Source organism: Streptopelia decaocto (assembly GCF_964273445.1).
Source record: "Streptopelia decaocto genome assembly, chromosome: Z".
Lineage (NCBI taxonomy): Eukaryota > Metazoa > Chordata > Aves > Columbiformes > Columbidae > Streptopelia > Streptopelia decaocto.
This window is the reverse complement of record NC_138657.1, coordinates 6,412,315-6,435,814: the sequence shown is the minus strand read 5'-3', so window position 1 is coordinate 6,435,814 and position 23,500 is coordinate 6,412,315. Positions and strand designations below refer to the sequence as shown.

Below are 23,500 nucleotides of genomic sequence, written 5' to 3'. Positions count from 1 at the left end.
TTATTTTTCTGGTGTGGAAACATCATTAAAAGGCATTTTTCTTGTAATTGATTGGGACAGCATTTTACTCATGTCTAGATCTTACTTCCTGAGCAAAAGTCATACTTCTACAGACAGCTGTATGTTTAAACTCAGAAAAAAAAATTCAAAGAGCTCAGAGAAAATATTTTCTCCTTTAGCTTCTAAAAAATATATTTTCTGATTTTTTTTTTTTTTTTTTATTTTGGCAAAGACGGCAGTGAATGCCAGCCAGCAAGTAAGTAAAATACAGTCAAAGACTGCCCTTGTCCACATGTTTAAAATGGACTACCAAAAATGCATCATTTTTTCCAACATTTTTGTTGGGTGGAGTGCGGAAGGTGATTCCCCCTTCACACCCTTACATAAATATTTATGCAGAACAGCTTTAGCGTAACCTGAAAGGAAAATTCAGAGAGTGCTTCAGAAAGCCTGTGGCAGGAAATAAAAACTTAAAACAATTTCCATTAAATTGCTGGCTCTGAACATGATGTCGTGGGCTTGGCATACATCGTGGGTTTTGAGTCAAACAAACGGCCCTACAGAAAACCCTGAAGTTTTAGACTACATCTTCACAAACTGTCTCTGTTACTCATGAACCGCTGGAAGAGGAAAGGAGGAAATGCTTTACTGCCTTGGGAGAGAACACTAAATAAGCCTGCTGTCCTTTTCTACCTCCCCACTGAAAAGCAGAAGAATAGTGAAAGGACACCCTATCTAAGGAAAGAAGAAAAATGCATAGCATCACAGACACAAAAGGGATGTATAAAGGATCATAGGACAAGAACTTTTGTTTTCAAAAATAAAGAGGCCTTTTGTAAGAGGATTAAAGGTTTGGATTTGCTTGGTTTGTTACAGCTGGACCGGCTCTGGCAATGCTCTCTCTTCCTAACCTAGCAAAGGGAAGAGCCAGGAACAGGTCTAAATTTGGTACTTGGGGAATGGTACTGAGCTGAGTACTGAGTTTAGACTTGTCCCTGTTTTTTCCCTTGCGGCGTTAGGTTAAGCCTCATAATTGTCAAGTGACCCATTCCCAAGTGACTAAGTTAGAGGCGTCAGTGCCTTGTGATGACAGAGCTGAGACTGGAAAATGATCCTCTTTGGCCACTTTGCCCTGAATTTACCTTATGTACACGTCATGCTTGTGGACCAGCACTGATAACATGCCCCCTCTTTGGGCTGTGGTGTGATGGCAGGGGTCAGGTACAGGCCCAGCATCACTGTGCACTGGGCACAGCCCTCCTGCTGCAGGTAACCCTTGAGTCTCCTCTTCATCCTCCCTGCTGTGGCCCCCACTCGCCCTGTCACAAATACAGAAGGTCAAGAAAAGACCACTTTTTGCAAGGACGTGGAGGTAGTCCATTCTACCATTACAGTTTCATTTATAAAGGATGGCAGCTGGTTGCTTGGCTAACTACTTACAATGACTTTACCCCAGCTTGCAACAGACAACACAAAGCCAATGCATTTTAAGCTGAAAGTTAACAGAAGCATCCTTTTAAAAAGGTAGGCTTTGTCTTTGTTGTCCCTGGAAACTGCTGTATTTCTCTGTATTCCCAATGGGTGCCATACATGTGGGAATACTAGAGATATTCTTACACAGACTTACCAAGGGGCTTCCACTCCTGGTTAAGCATTTGAGAAAGTGCTGAGTAAAGGAGAAAAGGTACCTCTTCCCAACTGAAGTTGCTGTTTTAATGACAGTCATATAAGGTGGACACGTCACAGAAGAGCTTGTCCAAAAATGACTTTGTCTAGGCAGGCCATCTGCAAATTTGATTTAAATACCATTTTGTATAATGAATATAATACCAAGAATTATAACACCTTATATAATTAAAGCAAAACTGTAGGAAAAGTTGTAACAAAACCCGCAGCTTTAGGAGATGTAAGGTCTTTTGGATGAGTGGTGAGGATTGAACACCACCAATCCCACTCCAAAGCCTCTGCTTGTGCTAAGCTGTGGGCATGTACTACTTTGCAGTTATCTTGTTTACTCTTCCTATTAAGAAACCACAGTTCAGCATATCTGCTGCCAGTCAGGCCTAAATTGCTTTGTGTAATTAGCCGATTAGATGTTGTTAGCGAACTTTGAAAGATCTTTCCCTATCAGTGCTCTCTGTAAGCTACTTAAATACTTGGATGCTCATAACATTGTCCTCAGAAGAGGTAACATCATTTATTTTATCTGAAGGTTTCTGTCCAGCTCTTCTGTGCAGCCTATGCAGCTGCATTATGGTTATCTGAAGAAACAAACCAAAGTTCCTCATCATGGCACCTGGAAAAAGGTTGAAACATGGTGTTATACTGGAAGAGTTGTCAGGAGGTTACGTTTGGTTCAATATAGCTCATTAATATTACTTTTAGGGGACTTAAACCTTAAGTACTTTATTTTGTCTCAAAAATCAATGATCCATCCAGTACCCAGAGGAGGCTCTAGTAGGAGTGACTGAGGAGAAAAGTGTAACCTTGGGGCTATTGCTGGACAACCACACTCTGCAATGCAACCCTTGCAGGCTTGGGCATCACTTGGCAGCCTTCTTTGTCCCACATGGCTCTGCTGGAGGTGCCTGTCCCCACATGATCACAAGTTGTGGGAGTGCACAAGGCTTGTTTCCTCCTCGCACCTTGATCTGCAGGATGTGATGGGCACGTACATCTGTCTGTGCATCCCTGAGGGCCAGACAAGCAAGTATTTGCAGAGAAGGGGATGGAGGGGTTCTGGGTACCTCCCTGTGCAATTAGCTACTGTCCCATTCCCGTGGCTGCCATAAAAAGCAACATCTCTCAGGTTCATCTACTGACCTTCTCCAAGCTGGGTGGCCACTTACTCCAATGCATCTGGTCTAAAAGTCCTAAAAGTCTGGGTAATTTGTGCAGGAATACAGTTTGGTGAGGCAAAAATATCTCAGAGTCCTTGCGTTAACTGAAATGCTGAGTTTGGGCTTTTTGTGTGTGTGTGGCTTTCTTTTTTTTGTTTTGTTTGTTTGTTTGTTTGTTTTAGTCATTAAATCAGCTCAGCCTCAGAGAAAGAAACAATTAAATATACTGACTGCTTTGCATTTTCAATGCTTATAAACAGGCATTTACCAAATGGGCAGGGAATCTTTTAAACAGCAGAACGAACTTTGTAGCTTTTTGACAAATCATTGCAACAAATTTTTACTAAAGAGTTCTGATTAATAAACCCTTATTTTGCATTTGGGAAATGTGCTGCATTTATTAATGTGGACTTCTAATCCTTGCCATGATGGAAATATTCAGCACTGCTGCTGAGATGCTTGATCTCAGAGTTCTCATTCATAAATCTAAGTTACATTTCCTGGATATAATTTTTAGTCTGCTAAATACAGTTTAGGCAAAGACTTTCATAAAAGTCTTTATGTTTTAGGATATGGCTTAGATGGACTTCTGCTTCAAAGTTGAGCTGAAACAATTGCCTAATTTGTAATGCAAATGAAGTTTAGAAAACTATGCAAGAGTAGATATGAATTGCTAATCATTCATGGCCTTATCTTTGTACAGAAATACATAAATTTTTTCCCCAGTGCAGTCACAAGGGGGACTGTTACTACATGCATGTAAATCACTGTTTTGTGGGGTACGAGTTTCCAAAATTTCTTCCGAAATATATCTCTGAGCAGAGGCTTTTTCAGCTCATGGACAGATGGAAATGGTCTATAATATTTTATACAGATTGTATAAACAGTATTTCATTTTTTTCTTTTGTCTTTCTGATCTAGGATGGATGTGTGAAGATGGTTTTGATGGCTCACTTTAGAAGCAGAACACACCTAAACCATCCCAGACTTGTTTCAGGTGACTGGCAGACCAGGTTCTACTCTGCCACAACTTCACTGCTGCAATATTTGCTCTGCTTAGAAAACAGTAAAGCTGGACAGCCAAGCCAGACTTTTGTCTTGCTTCACAGATGAAATGCAGTGTGAGGCAGTTTGGGACAGAGAGGGGGGATAATTAGAAATCTCCAGTGTCTCTGTCTGGGAAGATTTTGAACATCTTTTAATGTGGTGGTCTGGACATGTGCTCAAAGGTGGCTTTTGGTATCGGTGCACTTCCCAAGGCCTTGTCTTTATGCTTCCATAACTGAGGAAGGCTATTCAGAAAAGTGTGAATAAGGCTTTATTAAGCCTTTCTAAGACTTACCTTGAAATTTGCTTCCAGCTGGGAAACCAAGACAGAGATTGTGCTTGCCTATAGAATAACCTTTCAACATAGCTCAGATTCAACCTTCTAACTGTCAGTATTTTCTAACACTAAAAGTGATGGAGAAGGATTGATTTTGTCCCTAGAATAAACTGAATGTGCTGCTGGGGAAGACCACAAATATCCTGAAATTGCAGTGAATATCTTGGATTTCACTATAGCAGACATCTGTGTAATTGCTGGACCCATGAGTCTTTAGCACCGACTGATGTCTACACAACACTTACACGCCCTGTGTTTCTCAGTGTGTAACAAGCCAGCTGTTTTGTGTAATGAACCAAGGTGTGGTTGAGTGGGGGCTGTGTCTTTGCTTTGCTCGCCCTCTTGGCAGTACTCCCCTTCTCTAAAGTGTTCCTTGTCCTTGGTCAAGAAGGGGACTCTTGCTACACATCAGTATGGCCACTGGTGGGGTCAACAATGGATTTGGACTGTCCTGTGTGCTCAGATGCTGACATATTTTTACTGGTGAACACTTGGAAAATGTAACTTTTCTGGTGCCCTCACATCACTCAGAGTTCTTACTTAAGCCAAGACTTTGGAGAAGTTTTTAAACAAGGCCTTTTGTCCAGGTACAACCACTGGAGAAAGAGCCCTTGCACTGTCAATGTGTGCATGAATACTTGGACCCATCCATCCATCCATCCATGTGTCTCTGTAATGGTTTTGCTAAAAACAAGACCAGTTCTCTTTTAGCGAATTTTTCTTTCAGCTAAATTCTTCTAAGTATCTTCTAAGTAACTACATGTTTTTCAGACACTGTGTTCTGGTCTGATAAGAGTGACCAATGGAATGCTGAAGAGGCTGATGTTTAGATTTCTTGCTATAACAACTAAGAATTCTGGTAACATCCCATAATTGAGAGGGACGTATTTGCAAGGAGGAGAGGACAGAAAAGGTGACTAAAACGGACCAGCTGAGTATTCCATCCCATCCATGTCATACACCCTATAAAAGAGGGTGATCACAAGTGTCTTGGTCTCTTTGACCATGGCCAGCATCTGAAGAAAACCCTGCCTGTCGTGCCTGCAAATACAAGGCCTGGTGCCAGACCCTGCATCCCTGAATCCAGTTCCTGTTTGCTGTGAAGTCCAGCCCAGGACTTCTGGGTGCCTGCCCTGCAGCTGCTGGAGTGACACCAACTCCATCCTCTGCTGAGGTGGGGGCCAAAAATTGGTTTTGTATATTTTGTATTATTTTCTCTATTTAATAGTAGCATTAGTAAAGCATTTTAAAACTTTTTTCCATTTTGCAAAGTCTCCCTTCCTCCTTATTATCTTTCCTATGCGGGGAGGGTGAGGAGATAACAGAGAGCATCTGCCACGGTTGATTGTTGCCTTGCAATTAAACCTTGACAGTCTCCATCCTTGTCCCCTTAGTGTTGGGTAACAGCCCTTCCAATTTTGTTTGCTCTCTTTTTCCTGATGGGACATTTTTAAGAAAAAACAAAAAAATCAAGTTACATCTTAGTACCAAATCCAGTGATAGAGGAATTTTGAAACAAATATCTTGCACTACAGGACAGATTGGGTGAGTGACAAGTTATTTGATTTACATATTTATTTACTTATTTTTGAGCAGCTTGTAAATGTGGTTTTCTTGGTTTCCTGCAGCTTGGATTAGGTGTTGCTTCTGCCTCTCAGCAGCTCCGAGGTTAGACAGCTGCCTCTTCAGAAGACGTTGTTGACGGACATCCTAACCCAATGCCAAGGAGCTCAACTGGAGTCAATGTGCCTCCAAGGTAGAAAACGAAACCCAGCATTGCAACATGTAGTTTGAATTTAGCTCTGGTGCGCTCTCACAGAGGCAGGGGAATGGTGTGGGCTGCAATGTCATACTGGTGGAAAGGAGTGACAGAACCATGTATGCTCAGTTTGCACACCGTGATACATTTTGCAATACAGGCACTGACGCTCCCAGTGGCCAATAATACTTATTTTCACGTTCGAGCAACAACAGGTGACTCCAGGCGATGTGAATCCTGCCACCGTGTTCTGTTAGTGAGCTGTTTCATCTGAATTTATGTTGATGTAATGTATTAACCCATCAGGATTTGCTGCAAAGCCTGAAGTTACAGCTATGCCTTTATACTAAAGGACACTGAGAGACGGATCTGTGTTCATAAAGGATTACATTTAAACAGCTCCAGTGGAGTAGTTTGTGGTAAAACCAATACAGGTGTTGCACATCTACTGCTGCACATGGCTGGAAATACCATTAGGTTGGCTGGGCTGAGTGACTTGACTGTTTTTTTTCTAATTTAATCTCTAGTGGGGATCAGGGTTTGAAAAACTTTAGGATGGAGAAATACTGCATCCTTACTGACACTATTCTTCTTACTTTAGTTGTATTTTAAGCAAAAACAGTAATTCAGCTATCAGTATCCAAAGCAAATGTGTGTGTTTAAATTGGATTTTTATCTTTTTGTTGTTGTAATGAAGCTGTCTAACATCTCTTTAGCATTTGATAACTGATGTGTTTATTGTTCTATGGATGCAGTTATTGTAAGGCAGGTTTGGGGGACTGAGTTTCCCAGTCAGAGTGTGTTTGGGTGCATTTGTTGCTATGCTGGGAACTTATTCATCTTGGGCAGCAGAACTCACGTGGAAGTGCCCTGATCCCCATCTCTAGTTTCTCAGCTGTTACTTTAACATTATATGGAATAATTAATTTGAGAGACCCAACAGCACTTTAGAAGTGCAGACAATCCAAATACAAATTTGCATTATTAAGTACATTGATCCTCCATGTTTCTGAAATCAGTGCTATTATACGTGTTACTTAAAAATCTGCTAGTCTATGAGACATAAAAAATTCCCTCTAAAAAACCTGATTCAACTCCATGTACGTTTAACCTTGAACAGCAGATTGCTGCATTGCTACTGCAGCTTACCCATACTTGAGAAAAGTCTTTTTAAAGAATGTATCATAGAATTGGCTGAAAATGATCAAGCTCATTTGTACTATGGATCAGTGGGGAAACTTCAGTGTTGAAAAATGCATTGGAAAAATGAACACCTAATTAACTAATGTTAATTAGGATTGAGAACTCTCATAAAGAAACAGTATTTTTCTTTGGTAGAGTGTTTCCTTTTTAGGTTTTATGTACAAATTATATTCCTTTTGCCAGAGAAGATTAAGACTTACATGCTATCTTTAGAAATTTTTAACTGTAGATACATTTTTTTCTGGGTATATTCAGCTTTGAAGGTCACGTTTTAAAAATCAGAAAGACAGGCTTTTCTGGTGAAATCCTTGATGCTTTCTTTTTATGATAATTATCTTGGAGATAATTTCATGTTTGGAAAAGCTGTGGGAACTGAAAACCTTTTCATAGCACTGTGTTCAAGCTGAGGCTACTTTTGTGCATTAGGATGTCATCTCTTGGTGTAACATACTACTATAGAGCAAAGAAGCAGAGAAATGAAAAGAAGGGTTAAAAATATCCTGAATGTTAGTTTTGTGCTGAGTGCTGTACTTTTCAGAACTAAATATCCCAAGAAAGTCCCCTGAGACGAGCTGATGCAGTAAAGCTCAGCGATACTTGATTGCAGTCAGTAACAGCATAAAATCTTATTTTAGCTGGCTTTCCACACAAGCAACACTCAGTGCATGCTAATAATGCTGTGCTGCATTGACAACTAAACAAATAAATTTATTGTTAGTTTTCTATAATCAACGGGCAGAAATCAGATTACCTGGATTTTTTGGACCTGATTAGGTTATAATGAGCTGATGAAAACTATTATTCCAGTTTAGTGCTGTCAGGCTGGGATGCACTCTGATAAGCCTGAAAACTACTCTCAAACCTTATTTTTTGCATTGTCATTTTGACAGGCTGTGCACAAAGAGTCTAAAACATATTTTTAAAACTGCTTACATCTGAGAATGTATTTGGGAGCTGTTTGTTCTGCTTGAGGGAGGTTAGGTAAAGCAGGCTGCATCCTTTGTTCATCTCTATGCACTCTGAGGTACACCTGGTGTCCAAGATTGACCCCAACACTTCCACCATGTTTCAAACCTGACATACCCCCACAAGATAGCTTGCAAAATTGAGAGTGGGCTTTGGTTTCACCAGTTTTAGTGTCTGATAATCAGCACTGATCGCTGCCAGACAATCCTTCTATTCCATCCCTTGTAGTGGGTATGAAAGACCGAAAGCAGAAAGGAGGATCCAGCATGTCTCTTCAGCCAGGCACACTGCTCAAACACAACAGCGTATATTGAGTTTGAATCATGGAATCATAGGATCACAGAATCATTTTGGCTGGACAAGACCCTCAAGATCATGGAGTCCAACCATTCACCTAACATTGTCACTAAACCATGCCCCTAAAAACTCATCTACACATCTTTTAAACCCCTCCAGGGATGGTGACTCCACCACTGCCCTGGCAGCCTGTTCCAATGCCCAACAACACTTTTCTGTGAAGAAATTTTTCCTAATGACAGAAAATACATTTTTTAATGACAGAAAATACCGAGTTTGTTATTTTTATGAAATTTAGAAAATAAAATATTAACTTCTGCACGCAAAGCACTTGTGGGTGTAAAGAAACATGTAAAGCCAAAACCCTCCATAAGCCTTGCTGGACATGATGGCAGCCTTAATGACCGCACCAGGAACTGGAGGAGATCTGCGTCATAGGTATAAACATGCTGTATCCAATACTCCTGGTGGCTGAGACCTAATCCTGTTGTGAAATACTTTTAGGCCACTATCCCTTTGGCTAAATGCTTGTAAACAGTACTCCAAGTTCTCTGTCTGTGCTATGTCTGCATTGGCAACTAGTTCCATGCAACAGGAGAGGTTCAATAGTTTTGAGGCAGTTAGTGCTGAGATATCTACATCTGTGCACTGTGAATTATAGGGCTATTTTCATCAGGATAGATTTTAGTTCAGGCCCTGAAACAAAAATCTGCATTATAGACATGATTTGAAGATGTCTGAAGCATCAACAGTTGGTTCAGACCTTTATGTTCCCCTTATGGCTGGGGTGCGTTTGATGTCCACCTCAGTTTGAGCTTTCAGTTTAGTTTCCTCCAAAGGGAAGCTCAGTCATGAACATCAAAATTACCCTCTAAAATGAGCCAGAGGGCAAGAAGTGCAGATAATCAGAAGATTCTCCTCAAAACCACACACCTGCCTTCAGTTAACTGCACTGATTTTTTTCTTTTTAATGTACATGCAGGCATACGTAGCTGCGACCTTAATCCATGTCATCTAAATAAAGAAATCATTGCTATTTTAATTGTATTCACAAATTTAGAAACACTTAGTGAGTAGATGTTTAGGTTCAAGGAAGGGGCTGAGCAGGGTCAAGAAAGCAGTTTATTTCTTCCACTAGAGACTAATAATAACATAAATATGAAAGCCAACACGATGGAAATCACCCGAGTGTGTGGGACACCCTGGTGTGCAAGTGAGTGTCCCTGTCTCTGATGTTCATGCACTGAAGGCAGCAACGTCACCCTCTGAGACCAGGAACCAAAATTACTTATTATTATTCCTTTGTTTTTCATACTTTGGTATAATTATTAAGATATTACTCTCATCCACTATTCTTATTTTGCTGGCTTCCTCCTGTCATCCTTTTCCTCTGTTTTCGTCTGTGTGTGTGGTTTTTGGGGGGTGGTTTTCTTGTTAATTTTATTTTAATTGCTGGTGAAGAGGAAAAAAAAGCCTCCAAATCAGGAGCACTAACAAAGAACTAAAACCTACAAAAAAACATCCTTGAAAGTCAAGAAAAAGAAAAGTCACAGATGGCTCACGTTTGATAACACAGAACATAAATTCATTTTATGCTGGGATTTTGAAGTTTGCCATTGCAAGAAGCAGCCACTGATTCAAAAGCCAGTTCTGCTGAAATGAAGGCTTCTTAATTAGTCTATCTTGTGTTTGGGCTGGAGCCATAACATTTTGAAATCTGATTTTTTTTTCTGCATAAAAGAAATACAGAAACTTAATTTTCTTTTAGCTATTAAAGAAATCGGGATGAAATTAAGTAGTAAACAATTAGCATCATGCATATAAGTACAATGAAGAACAGTGTAGGAAGTAAGGAGATGAAATGCCTTACAATACATCTTTTTAGTAAAGGACAAAACCCAGACTGTACTTATTCAACTAGTATCAAGGCATATGTTTTTGGCTTTGTTTGCTGGCCTTTAAAAAAAATAGAATACATTAAACATCTAGACAAATTGGAAAATATGCTAGTGCATAATTAATTAACTGAGTCCCATAATAAGGCTGTTGTTATTATTCAAACAGTTGCTTGCCTCTGGCACAGTATTGAAGAACTGGACTTTACATTTTACCCCATTGTGGCTTTACGGATTGATATATTCTCAGACAAAAATGGAAAAATATCAGACTCAAAGGACTTCTAAAGAGAATTTCCTACTTTGAAGCTTGATGAAGAAAAAGAGGAAATCCCTTCCAATTTTTTTTTTTTTTTTTTTTTTTAATTAGGCATTTAAACTTCCATCCTAATAACTATTTGGCAAAATATAACAAAGACAAATGCAGTGTGAAAGACCAAGAGTTGAAGTATTGCTCTATGTTGTCTTTTTCTTCTCCGAGAATCGTTCAGGTCACCCCTGTTTTAAAGGGACTATCCTTATTCACGGCATGGGAAGAGAAGTAGTAATTTATCACTAGTAATTATTAATTATTTTTCAGTAGTAATTATTATTCATCAGTTCACCTTGCCTTTCTCTTTAAATTAAGACTATTTGTTAGTATTGTATTTTTGAATTAAAACCCAGATAAATCTTGTATCCTTTTATACAGTAAATTACCTAGTATTGGAATTTTACTGTTCTGCAGCATATTTATTCAGCTTTTGTAACTGCTTCTCAAAAAGGGAGAAAATGGGTAACAAATGCATAAGATTCAGCTTCTTAAGACCTTCAAGAAGAACAATGAGCTGCTGTTTTTGAACAGAAAGGTATCCTTTGTAAGTAAATGAATGTCTAAATAAAAATGGAACACTCTGCTTCATTCACTAAGTATTTAGGTGAAAATATTTACATTTCTGATTTTGTGGTAGTTCCATCAAATCTTAAATCCAGTCACTCCCAAATATGAAGGCAGTGTTTCTATTTTGAATACTTAGAGATCATTCAATGGAAGCTGTTACTATTAATGAAAACCTTAGTTATTGAGGGAACATTTCTAGTAAAGGCAGTTTTAATTTTATGCTTAATGTTGTAAAGTGATAAAGCTACTGGTTTTAAAATTGTTTTAACTAAATTGTTAGAAAATAAAGTATGCTTGTCTCAATCATGTATTGATGGTAACACAGATTTCCCTTCTTCTGAGTGACAAGTTTTCCTAAGCTCTTTTTTATCTATTTTAAAACATGGCTGATATACTGAAAGCTTCTGGAAGATTAGTATTTCTCAGCAAAGTGGTGCAGTATAGGTAACTCCCAGGGTTAAGTTTCCAGTACAGATCGATAAAGCAAGGCAGAAGTAGTGTGATTGCAGAAATAGTGTGATTACAGAAGCTGAAAACCTGGCCCAGTGCTTTGAATAACTAATTCAAGGCTTGGCACTAGAAATCTTTCTTGTTGCGCATTACAAATAGTGATTTTTGTTTGGGTTTAATTTCTAAGGCCATAGGATTATATACATAACTTCATAAATTTTCCCATAAACAAATTACTGTTTTATATCCAATTTCTAGTGATATATATGCGGAGTGTAACACCAGCCACACATATATAGAAAAAAGCCTTCCTTATTTATGCTTTATTTTATTTTAGAAGATGATGGAGAACACAAAGAAGAAATTGGTACTTGCATTTCTACTTTCAAAATGCTTCAAAGAAGCAAAAAACAAAGACTTAGGAATATAGTGTTCATTTCTTTCATTGTAGATCATATTCACAGAGTAGTTTTTGGTTTTGTTTTTTTCCCCGGTCTTCTAATCGCTTTGCTTACTATGGAAAAGTGAGATCTTTTCCTTTCCTTTTTGCTTTTTTTGTTTTCTGGTACAGAAGTAGAAGAACAGAAGAATGGACAGTCAATAAGGAGAAATCATCAGACTGAAAAGAACAACATGATTTAATTGTTGTCAATTCATGGGCATTAAAATTCAGATAAATTGTGAAATACAAGATAATGACAGAGAACATAAATTGATTCTAATGATAGAATATTCTCTCATGAACAGAAAATAGCACAGACTTTTATCCAGTTCTTAAGCTGCTTTTTAAGGTTTTTATTCAAGCACCTAGCTAGCTTAGTCAAAAATAAGAAAACGTCCTGACATTCGACATTATAAAAGTAAATGGAGTCAGTAGCTGTAAAAATAAATATAATTCGTGTCTTTTTGTCTGTTTGTGCCCATTTGTCAGGTGATCATAAACTTTTGATGTTTTTTACACCAGCTTACATTAGAACTAATTATTCCATACAAACGTATTTTCATCGAACTACCCAATTAGCTTTATCTGTTATAATAATACATAATGTTGCATGTCAATACAAAGATCTAAATCTAGCCTGATCCCAAGTTAGACTATTGGGCTTTTCATAAGTAACATGACGAACGCAGCTCCATTACACGAACATATGATTCCTAGCAAGCAATAACTTCAACGCGAACTTGCAGGCGTAACTGAACAATTAATTCGGCCATCTGCGATCTCACGCCAGCCCAGCATCTCTCTGGAGACCTAACTCCTTGTTGCCTTTTGGGTCTCCTTGTGCTGCCAAACTGGGAGCTCTGGGGCTTTCCCCGGAGCTGAGGGATCACTTGGGTGGTGCAGAGCCTGCTCAGCCACCGGCCCGGACTATGGGTGATGCAAAAAGCAGGGGTGGGTTTTCTTTTTGGGGGGGATGCTACGCCCGGGCTGTCACAGCGGCAACCCGGGGATAAGAAAGCAGAAGGCATAAGCGAGCACAAGCCTGAGATTGCTGTGATTTAGGACCTGACCAGCCATCTCCAGAGCGTTGCAAAGTTTGGTGAAAGGCTGAACTTTTGCCTTTCCCGCAGTGCCTTTGGTCTAGCAGTGAGGGCACTTTAGCCATCCCCACGAGTGGGTTGGGTGTGTACATTTTTTATGCAGGCAAAATATAATCCCCAGTCCTGCAAAAAAGATGTGTCTGTCTGGGTGAAACCCTCTGAAGGGTTTTCCCTGGAGAGGTAAAAAAAAAAATAACAATAATTAAAAAAAAAAAAAAAAAAAAATCATGAGGGTTTCTTTACCTCTGTGCAATAGGAAAATCACGCATCTTCCTCCAGATCTAGCAGATCTTTGGGGAGGATACAGCCAGCTGTGTAAAGGGCTTCCCTCTTTACAGCAACTCTGGATCTAGCTGGGGTAACAACTGGCATGTTCCCTGTAGCTTTTCCCATCCCACAACCTCCCTGTCCAAGCTTCAGAAAAGACTATGAAATGGTCGGTCCCTCTTTCCATGTTTCTGAATGTTGGATCGGGGAATAACATGCATTCCTCTTGGTCATGGTCCAGTCTTGCGTACCCCATTCCTTATCCTGTACGGGTGTTTTCCATTCCTCTTTCCATTTCCATCTTTACTACAAAGGGTTCAGAAAATATTCTGAATGGCCTGAGAAAATGTGCGAAATGGATACTGATTTAAAAAATGGCTCTTTTTGAAACATGGGCTTAGGGGCTTGACCTGTAATAAGTCTCTATTTATAGCTAAGTGATAGAGTTTCAAGAAAATCCAATTCTTAGTGGACTTTAAAAAAAAAGGGAGGAGTTTTGGCACTGAGATTACTTCATCCATAGAGTATGAGCAAACATCCACAGTGGATACAAATACCCTCAGAAGGATGGAAATTTGTCTCTGACCTTGATGGGAACAAATTCCAATAAAATACCTTTTACACTATGGTATCGTTCCACTACAATCCTATCATATATTGTTCTTGGTTTGTTCACAGAGTTTTAAAACAGGACCACAACCACTCCAAGAAAGAGATTTATTTACTCATATCCATGGGAAAATAACTACACCAAACGGTTTCTGAAAGCATAGCAGTTGTGTCCTACTTGGATAAATACCACCATATCTTATTTAGATATGGAAACCATGGTAAGCTATAAAACTTTGTGCAATACAAATATTGGTCCTCTGAAATCGTCATAGTCAGCAAGCATAGAGTAGGAAAAAAGAGTTCTCCATTTTTAAGTGGTAGAACCAATACTGGATAGAGAATGTCAAAACTGCCTAAGAGATTATTCAAGACCAAGATATTTTTAATCAGTGGCCTCTCTGTTTTTTTGGATATCCAGCTTGAGACACCATAAGTGGAGCACATTTCAGAAAGTCTTGAGCACCCACTCTCTGAAAAGCTGATTGCATTAAGGTATCTGAAGATGAGCACCAAGAATTGCTGCATCCAAAACAAGTTCGCATCAGAAATCCAAATTCCCTCAAATGGGTATTTAGGGAGGACCTAGTGCTTTAGGCAGCTCTGAAAATCCTAGGCACCATGCACAGTGCATTTATCTCTGACACTGGCAGATATAGGTAAACATCTTCCACCTAGACCACTGCAGATTTGATGAAAATAAGTATTTAGATATTTTTTTCCTGTTAACTCTAAGGAGGATTAACTAAATAATTCAGGGCTAGTGATACTACTTTTTTCATTGATAGTTTAAAAAACAGATGTAATTTTTAGATACAAATGACATGTAAGGAAATAAGTGTTCATTTTTCTCTTCTACACTTTAATAGCTGGTTTCAGATCTTATTTAATAATCTTGTTCTAAGCCTTAATAATTTTTTTTTCTATTTTTTATTTCTTGTGATGTGTAAATAGGTAAGAAATATTAAATATTGTAATGTTCCTTCATTAAGACAATAACGTTTCAAATGCTAATGTAAAATCAAGCTGCTAAAGTTTACAGTTTCTCTGTCCAGCAGTTCATTTATACAACTGCCCTGAGTAGATGCTATATGCTGCTTAGCAAATGGCCTTTAAGTGTTTAAAAATAACTCAGTAAAGCTACTCAAAGGTAATACAACACTTCTCAGGCATCTTTAATTGGAGTTAAGAAGAAAATAGGATTTTCTCATTAGTTAATTATTCACTCTCTCATCAATGCTTTATACACAACAAAAACACAATTGAAATGTTCAGGAGAACTAATTGTGCTTGTTCCTATGCATGGAACCATGAGATTATTTTTGTAGAAAGGCAAGATTTTAAATTGTAAAACTAGTTTTATCTTGTGGACTGTTTCAGCTGCTTTTATTAAACTCTGTGTTGTTCCCTTGTGAAGACAGTCAAAATAGTAATTTTCTAAACTACGTTTTTGTGAAGTTTTTATTGCAAAAACCTCACTGATCCCCTTTAACAAAAAATTATTTTATTTCAAAATTTGTAGTACAATCAATTTGCAGTGTTTCTCAAACTGATACAAATATGTAAAATCTGTGTTTTTAAAAGCTTCTGCTTTGAGTAGCCTTACATTCCATAATTGTGCCCTAGCAATTGTCAAGCTCTATTGCATGCCCCATCCATGAAAAGTATATTTTGTTGGGATGATGTAGCTTAAAGAATTTGGCTCTAAAACTTCCTTACCTAGAGCTTCCATTAAATTATATTAATTTAAAATATCTATGGAATGATACTTTTACAAACATACTAAAACAAACAAAAAAAAATAATGGGTTGGGTTTATGAAAATGACTCTTTACAGTAAGTAAAAAAGGTTTATCACAGTTTTGGTAACTTGCATGAGTTCATATTGAAAAGAAATCTTTCACATGTTCTTAATGACTTTAAAACTTTTGTGCTCTAGGTATTTTTTTCAGATGTACGCTCTGAAACAGTAGACACCATACAGCTTGTGCTTTTTATCGGGGAAGCCTACAAAGCGAACCGCCGCTTCGTTAGGGCTGCAGCGTTTCCGCGGCCGGGAGATGGGGTAGCGGACGCTGCCGTCAGCCAGCCAGCCGGCATCGCAGCGGTCGTACCCCAGGAGCTTCCAGGCAGCAAATATCTGCCCCACTTTGGCGATCTGAGCTCCATCCTTCAAGCACGCCTGAACGGCTTCGTCGTAGGTCAGCTTGGTCGGGTGAATTAGGTAGTAGAAGCGACCTAGTAAGAGAAAGAAGGAAGAGGGGTGTTAGAGACATGATTGAAATGACGTGATGTTATAAAGGTGGTTTGAGGAGAAATGGAAATGTTCCTTGGCAGCATTGCGCAGTTGGTGCAATTGTGCAACTGGTACCTAGCATTGTTAAAAATATTTTTAAATATTAATTATTTGTATACTGAGTTGATAAATATGAGTTTGTTTGTTTTTTTTTTTTTTAAAAAGAGGCAAGTAGAGGAAACAAACTATTTGAACAAAAAAGAAGTAGTGCTATATTTATTTCTGTGAATTTAGCACAGCACAGCATCCCCACCCTCACTTGCTTCACTGCAATGCATATTCTGGAGACATCCCAGGCCAGGCTGGACGGGGCTCTGAGCAACCTGAGCTGGTGAAGACGTCCCTGCTCATGGCAGGGGGGGCACTGGATGGGCTTGAAAAGTCCCTTCCAACCCAAACTACTCTATGATTCTGTGATGTTCATCCACAGAGGTAGAAAAACAGCAGGAAAAAGGTCAGGGAAGAGGGATGATGGAAGACACCTTGGGACTTGGAGGAGGGCACCTGTTCTGCATCTGACTTCATGGTGCCACACGCGTTTACCAACAAGGTGCCAGTGACAACTCAGTCAGAAGTCTGAGGAACACCACAGATTTCAGACAAAGCAGATCTCATGCAGCTGTAGCTTACTGTCAGAGAACGGAAATTAGTTAAACATCCAAAGCAGTGCACTTCTAAATTATGGTCCCAGTATTTGCTTAAAACCCTTATGAGTTTTCTTCTCAGAAGCACGGCATAGCAAGATCTGGCCTTTGACAGCATTTGGGTGTGAGTGGCTGGAGGTGACACACGCAGTTTTACTCTCTGACAAGGCAGTGACCTTGTTTCTGATTTAGTACAAGCAAATCTTTTCTAATGTTTCTTTTTCTGTAAGAAAGCCGAGATATTGCACAGCTTCTCCAAAGCAGATTGTGAGCCTGCGGTAGATCAAAACCATGCTTGTCGTAAGTCTTCATTAGCAGTGTCAAAACCACGCGCCGCAGTTCTGTGGCTCTGTTTCTCTTTAGGCTTCAAAGGGTATATCCTCACCGTACGGCGGCATTGAACTGATAGTGCTGCTAAGAAAAATGTGCCTCCGTCTAAAGGTAATGAAAACAGATTCCAGCAAGCAAGGCTCAAAAAGGAAGTCTCCCCTGCTAATCCATAAGCAGCAATAATACTAACATTAATTTCATTTATCAAAGCAATATAAATTCATTGTAAGCCTTTCGTTCATTATATTTAGGGTTCTTTATCACTCACTTGACAACTAACCAAATATGAGGTAGAAATGGATTGTGTAGTGTTTACTTGAAGGAATAATAATTTCCAAATAAATCCACAATTTTTCAATCTGACTGTCCCATAAGAGGTAAATTAACTGGAAAACAAATAAATTTATTCATGTATCTTTTAATTTTAGAGCACATGCTTTATTTCTTAATTAAGAATGTACTCCAGAATAATGCCCTTTTTCTTCCTCATAAAAACATGCAAACACTAGACAGAAATCTGCTCAGTTTCAGATTACTTTCTTGGTGAACAAAGCGTGGTGAGCAAGAGGGAGAGTTACGTCAGCTCCAGATCCCTGCAAAAACACATCGCTTTTCTTCTAAGTGAAGAAATGTCAGGTCAGATGACAATAAAAAGATAATTGGGCTAACTTTATGTAAAGGTTGGAAATTGTACACCATGACAAGAACATTAAACAAGGCACTTACATTGCAGCTGTGGTGGAGAAGAAACTTTTAGACAATTTCATTGCTATCAGAGACAATCTTGACACTATTTCCACAGAAAAGTGTTGAGAGTAGATAATCTACACCTTTTTAAAATGCTTGCTTAACTCCATCTCAGCAAGTTGAAGAGCATTTACAAGGTGTTGCTAAAGAGAATGTTTATTAAGTGTAAACCAGTTCCTACTATGCTTCCCTAAAAGCAAACAGGATTTCAGGCTTAGGGGAACAGAGATTTGGATGTATAGTACACAAACTTCACCCAGCTTATTAGTTGCTCTTCAAAACACATGTCAATGGAATGTCATTTCCTAGAGATCTGCAGTAAGGTCAGGCTTTTGACATATGACATCAGCAATAAAAACTCCTATACTCTGACCCTTCCTTAAATAGGAGAACTTCAATAGTGAAACCCACAGGGGTGCAATGTGTATCCAGAATGCCTGATTAAATAAAATTCATTAAACTCAGTACTGATTTGCTGTTTTTCCCCTGCTAATAGGTTAGAAGGGTTCCTAAGTGTTCAATCTCAGCATTTATTAATTGATGTGGAAGAAGAGGGAGGCATTAACTGTCTCTCATTAATATCTGGTAGTCGGGTCACTCCTACAGAGGATAAGCATGCTTGATTTGACTTCTCGCATCTGAATCATGGGGCAGAGGGCTTATGCAAACCTAATCAAACCCCATCTGTGATAGCTATTTGAAGATTTTGAGCTTAACAGAACAGCTTAAAGAGGAAAACTTGAGCACTTGACCTAAATATCCTACACTCTTGTGACTACGGGAATCTGAGGGATGCACCACCCTTGGAGAATTTTTCAAGCTCAGCTCTAAATTGCGAGATTTATTATATGTTTTTTGTATCGTGGTTGGGTGTAGCAGGCAGTGGGTCATCATCTTTGGAGGCAGAGAAAGCCAGTACCACCCTGTTCACTATTTCCTGTATCAAGTGTTAATGCAACACCTTTGAAACAGGGTTCTTGTTGGAGTGCTCAGTGCTTCCACATACAGCCACCATCTGGGCTCAACCTTCACCTTTTCTAAAGAGAATGTGGACTAAAGCGTAGTCTACTGTGAAGGAAAAGCAGAGGAGAAATCCACTGAGAGGACGTGGAGCTGAGCACACAGACATCAGGAAATTCCAAAATGGAATTTCCAAGTTTATGTTAGGTACTTCCCACTTGTGCCTATTCGTTTTCAATAGCCTTTTTCAACATGAGAAATGTGAAAGCAGCTTGCCATCCAATAGTTAGCTCTAAAGAGTAAAAGAAAATTACATTATTTCACAATATTTTGATGGATTTCATGGATAGCATTATGCTAATATTAGTCTTTGCATTGTTTTGTGAAACATATCACTATATATTCTTATAAACTGGTAAATTTCTGGTACTACTGTTTACAAGGTGTATGAAACATTTTCAGGTTTTTGGCTTTGCCTGCACAGAGATAAAACATGAACAGTTCTTCTCTGAACCAATAGAATGATTTGAGTACAAAGCAGCTACATAGGCAGGACAAAATGTTCAGTTACTGCACTCATACTAGTCTAAGAAAAGACATTGCAGAGAGTAATTTCATGAAGTACTAAGATTATTTTATATTTCATTGCAGAAAAAACTTTCTTAAATATTTTCCTTGTGCAGGTAACAAGAATGCAGGTAGAATTCTTCACTAATGGTATAAACCCCTTTTTTTATAATCAGTATTTTTTGGTGTATGAAGCTCATTACAGATGGGATCCAATATTTCCAGAGTGAAAACACTGAACCTGGATTTTAACTGACTGCACTGATGGCAACGTTTTCCTTTTTCACCTTAAAGACTGAATGTCATTTTGCTGGTTTTTGCCTTTCTTCCTCAGGTAAAAATCAAACTTTGCATGTATTTAGATGGAGACTTTTTAGCTTTGGCTGTTGAACTATTCAAAAGGGAACATTTTTTTTTAATGATCCTTGAGCTCTTATTTGGGGTATTTCTTTCCCTAAAAAGAATCCAACTAGCAGAAATCTAAACCTCACTTATTCACAGCAGCTCCCACAACTGACAGTCTTTGAGATTTTTTCTCTTCTTTTTAAGCTTGCCTTCTCCTCCCCTGATCCTGGCACCCTTGGCATTTCTCCAGCTCCCTTATATAAAGCTGAAGGCTTCTCTGTTTCATATCCTCAGGAGATTCCAGCTGTCACTGACACCACTGGAAGTGCATGATGTCCTAACCACTTCTCATTTTCCTTGGCTGCTCCTGAGCTGAGAGAATCAATATTGGGTGTTGCAGAAATAGCTCTTTGCCTGTAGCCACTATCTTTGGCAACTACAACTTGGTGGCAAAACGGGTTATTATAAACTTATTTTTCCCTTTGCAGTGAGAAAGCTAACGTATGTTGCTAAGCAGACATAAACTATCTGAAGCGTTGAGCTGAAAATAGGAAGCTGGCATTTTGGGAGAGTGACTGGGTTTATTGTGGATATTAAGGTAATCTTGGGACATGGATAGTACAGAACATACCAGGGACGTGTGAGGACAACGTAAGCTGGTAAGTTGCTGGTTAAGGAAATGGATTTTCTGCTGACAGTTTGGGAGGCTTGCGTGGCACTGAGCTGTAGGGAGCTAGAAAAAATGGTGTTCTGCTCCATACACCATCCTACTGCTCTGTAGTATTCTGTTTTGCAGGCTGGTGTAACAGACTCACCAAGGATGAGATTCATTTTAGTGTCTTTGATTTCTCTACTACCTGTATAGCTTATCCTTACCTCACCTCATTCCTCTTTCTCCCTCGCCCTGTCTCTTGCTGTATCAGTGCACAGACAATATTATCTGTCAGTACTTTTTTTTTTCAGAAATGATTTTTCTCTTTACTTAAAAGCTGCTGGTGTGGAGAAGGCTGGTCATTTACTCTGCAAGCACTTTAAATAGTGAAGCTACTGCATTTTAATTATTTTTCGTTTTTTTTTTTATTTTATTCCTTGGTGCAATTTCTATAGTATTGGGTTAAATCTGCACATAGGAGATGAGATCATAAGGGTTTTTGCCTTGGATAGATGTATCAAGAAAAAACTCAGCCAGCATTTCCTGCAATGATGCAGCATGATAAAAATCAACTGAACTTTAATTTCAGACTACGCGCAGCCTAATTTTTGATACTGTTGTTATGAGGATTTGGGTTTTTTTTGAGATGGTGGAGCAGACTTAGCACTAGAGCATATCTTCTGAGACCAAGGCTTATGTTTGTCTTTGGTGTGCTTTGGGACAAAAATGCTTCATTGCAGATAAGCAATCTGTGCATAAACAAAAAAGAGCATGCTCCTTGGTCTGGGTGGGCTGCAAGCCAAACATGTGCGAAGTTCTGTAGGAATTATCCACAAGTATGGTATTGTAGAGGATTGTAGAATCCTTTTGCACATGTTCACTTGCAGCTTTCCTCTCATTCACAGCCATGCTTTCTAAATCCTTTTCAGACACTAGATAAAAACTGAAATGATAGCAAGCTGAGATCAAGTTGTTTCATACCTAAAGTAATGTCTAATAGCAAAAAGCTTGCAGTCGCCAAAATAAGGTTTAGAGCTTTGCTCAGAGCAAAAGTGAACAGGGGCTTGGCAATGTACTAAGATTAGGAATCTAAATTATTAGGCATAAAAGCTAGAAATAGCTTTGCTGATAAGGAAGTATTAGTCATATAAGACGTGGTACATGAGCTAGAGCTGCTTGACCCAACAGCATAAATGAAGTAGAGAACAGATTTCAGTTTTGGTGATATATTTAAGTTGTAAAATATCATAGTTCTAATTTAATTTAATAGGAAACCCAATTAATGAATCACAGGTTTCTTTATCACTTTAACTGAAATAAACAGGGCATATATCAGCATTAAAAGAGTACATATAAATTTTAATGGGGTGAAAGCCGAGATGTTAGAAACTACTGCCAATACAAGTTCTGAATTGCAAAAATGATCTACATGAACATGTGGCAAAGACAAATTTACTCTGTGCACGTGACCTTGTAAACTCAACAATAACATTGCCCAAGCCTAACATAAGGTTTGACAAATCAAATATCACTTGCTGGCCTCAGAGTTTCTTTCCTAAGCACATAGACATCTACAAGGCAAGGGTGAAGAAGACTCTTACCGTTGAAGTTTGACGTAAAACAGAAAACATCATATCGGCTCTTATCTTTATCCCAGAATCCGTAATTTCTGACGCCGGGCACCGTGTTCTTCCCTCCGCAGGGCTCCCTGGGCTTGGTGATGGGGTACTGCACCGAGCCGTCACTGAGCCAGCCCGCGTTGCACCAGTCCAGCCCAGACCTCCAGGCATCGTAGAGCTGGTCAAAGGACGCGATAACAGAGTCTTGGTCCAGACACGCACGCTGAGCCTCGTGGAAGTTCAAGTTGTAACGACCCAGACGGGGAGAGTAAGGGAACACAACACCTGGAGTGGTAGAGAGAGGGTGAGTTACTAGACACCGAAAGAGAGGACAGTTCTGGGCTCCCTGGTTTACGAAGGACAAGGAATTACTGGAGAGAGTCCAGCAGAGAGCTACGGAGATGATTAGGGGCCTGGAGCACCCTTCTTATGAGGAGAGACTGAGAGCACTGGGTCTGTTCAGCCTGGAGAAGAGAAACTAAGAGTGGTTCTCATCAATGTTTATAAATATCTGAAGGGTATATGTCGAGAGGATGGACCAGACTCCTTTCAGTGGTGCCCAATGATAGGATGAGGGGCAATGGACACAGACTAAAGCACAGGAGGTTCCATCTGAATATGAGGAGAAACTTCTTTACTTTGAGGGTGGCAGAGCCTGGAAAAGGCTGCCCAGAGAGGTTGTGGAGTCTCCTTCTCTGGAGACATTCAAACCTGCCTGGACACATTCCCGTGTGACCTGCTCTGGTGAACCTGCTTTAGCAGGTGGGTTGGACTGGATATCTCAAGAAGTCACTTCCAACACCAACTATTCTGTGATTCTGTGAAAGGAAAGTAGCATTTACAGTCAGGAGAAGGAGAAATAAAGGTTAACTCCACGATGTGTGTCAGACTGTTAAGTTGTTTAATTTCTGGGGAAAAAGGCACTGTCAGCACATCAGCCGTTAGTTTGAGGATCAGACTGTCGCCTCACCTAGACGGCTCCTCTCCCCGTAACCTCATCCCTTTCCCAACGGGAACCTTGCCAGCTCCGCACGTTGCTCCCATCTGTGGCTTTGGTTTCCCCACCACGACCTCAAGCCTCGTGCACTCTGAGAGTGCTTGAAGATGAGCAGAGCTGGCTGAAACTTTGCAGCTACATGGTTTTTCATCAGAAAATTCCAGTTTTCAGCTGTAAGATCAGTTTCTCATTTAAAACAAAAAAAATTAAACCCCAGCCTAGCCTAGTTTCCCCTTTAATTTTTTTCTTTT

General features: G+C 39.3%; 1 protein-coding gene across 1 annotated transcript in view; it reads right to left on the bottom strand.

The window, feature by feature from the left end:
- Window positions 1-11,972: 11,972 nt before the first annotated feature.
- HAPLN1 (hyaluronan and proteoglycan link protein 1) overlaps window positions 11,973-23,500 on the bottom strand; it is a gene marked incomplete at its 5' end in the record, with an annotated part of 33,552 nt that continues 22,024 nt past the window's right edge. Inside the window, 2 exons of the mRNA XM_082075031.1 lie at window positions 11,973-16,330; window positions 22,235-22,537. Coding sequence (XP_081931157.1) covers window positions 16,041-16,330; window positions 22,235-22,537 — 593 coding nt within the window. The 3' untranslated portion in view covers window positions 11,973-16,040. The remainder of the gene's footprint in view (window positions 16,331-22,234; window positions 22,538-23,500) is intronic.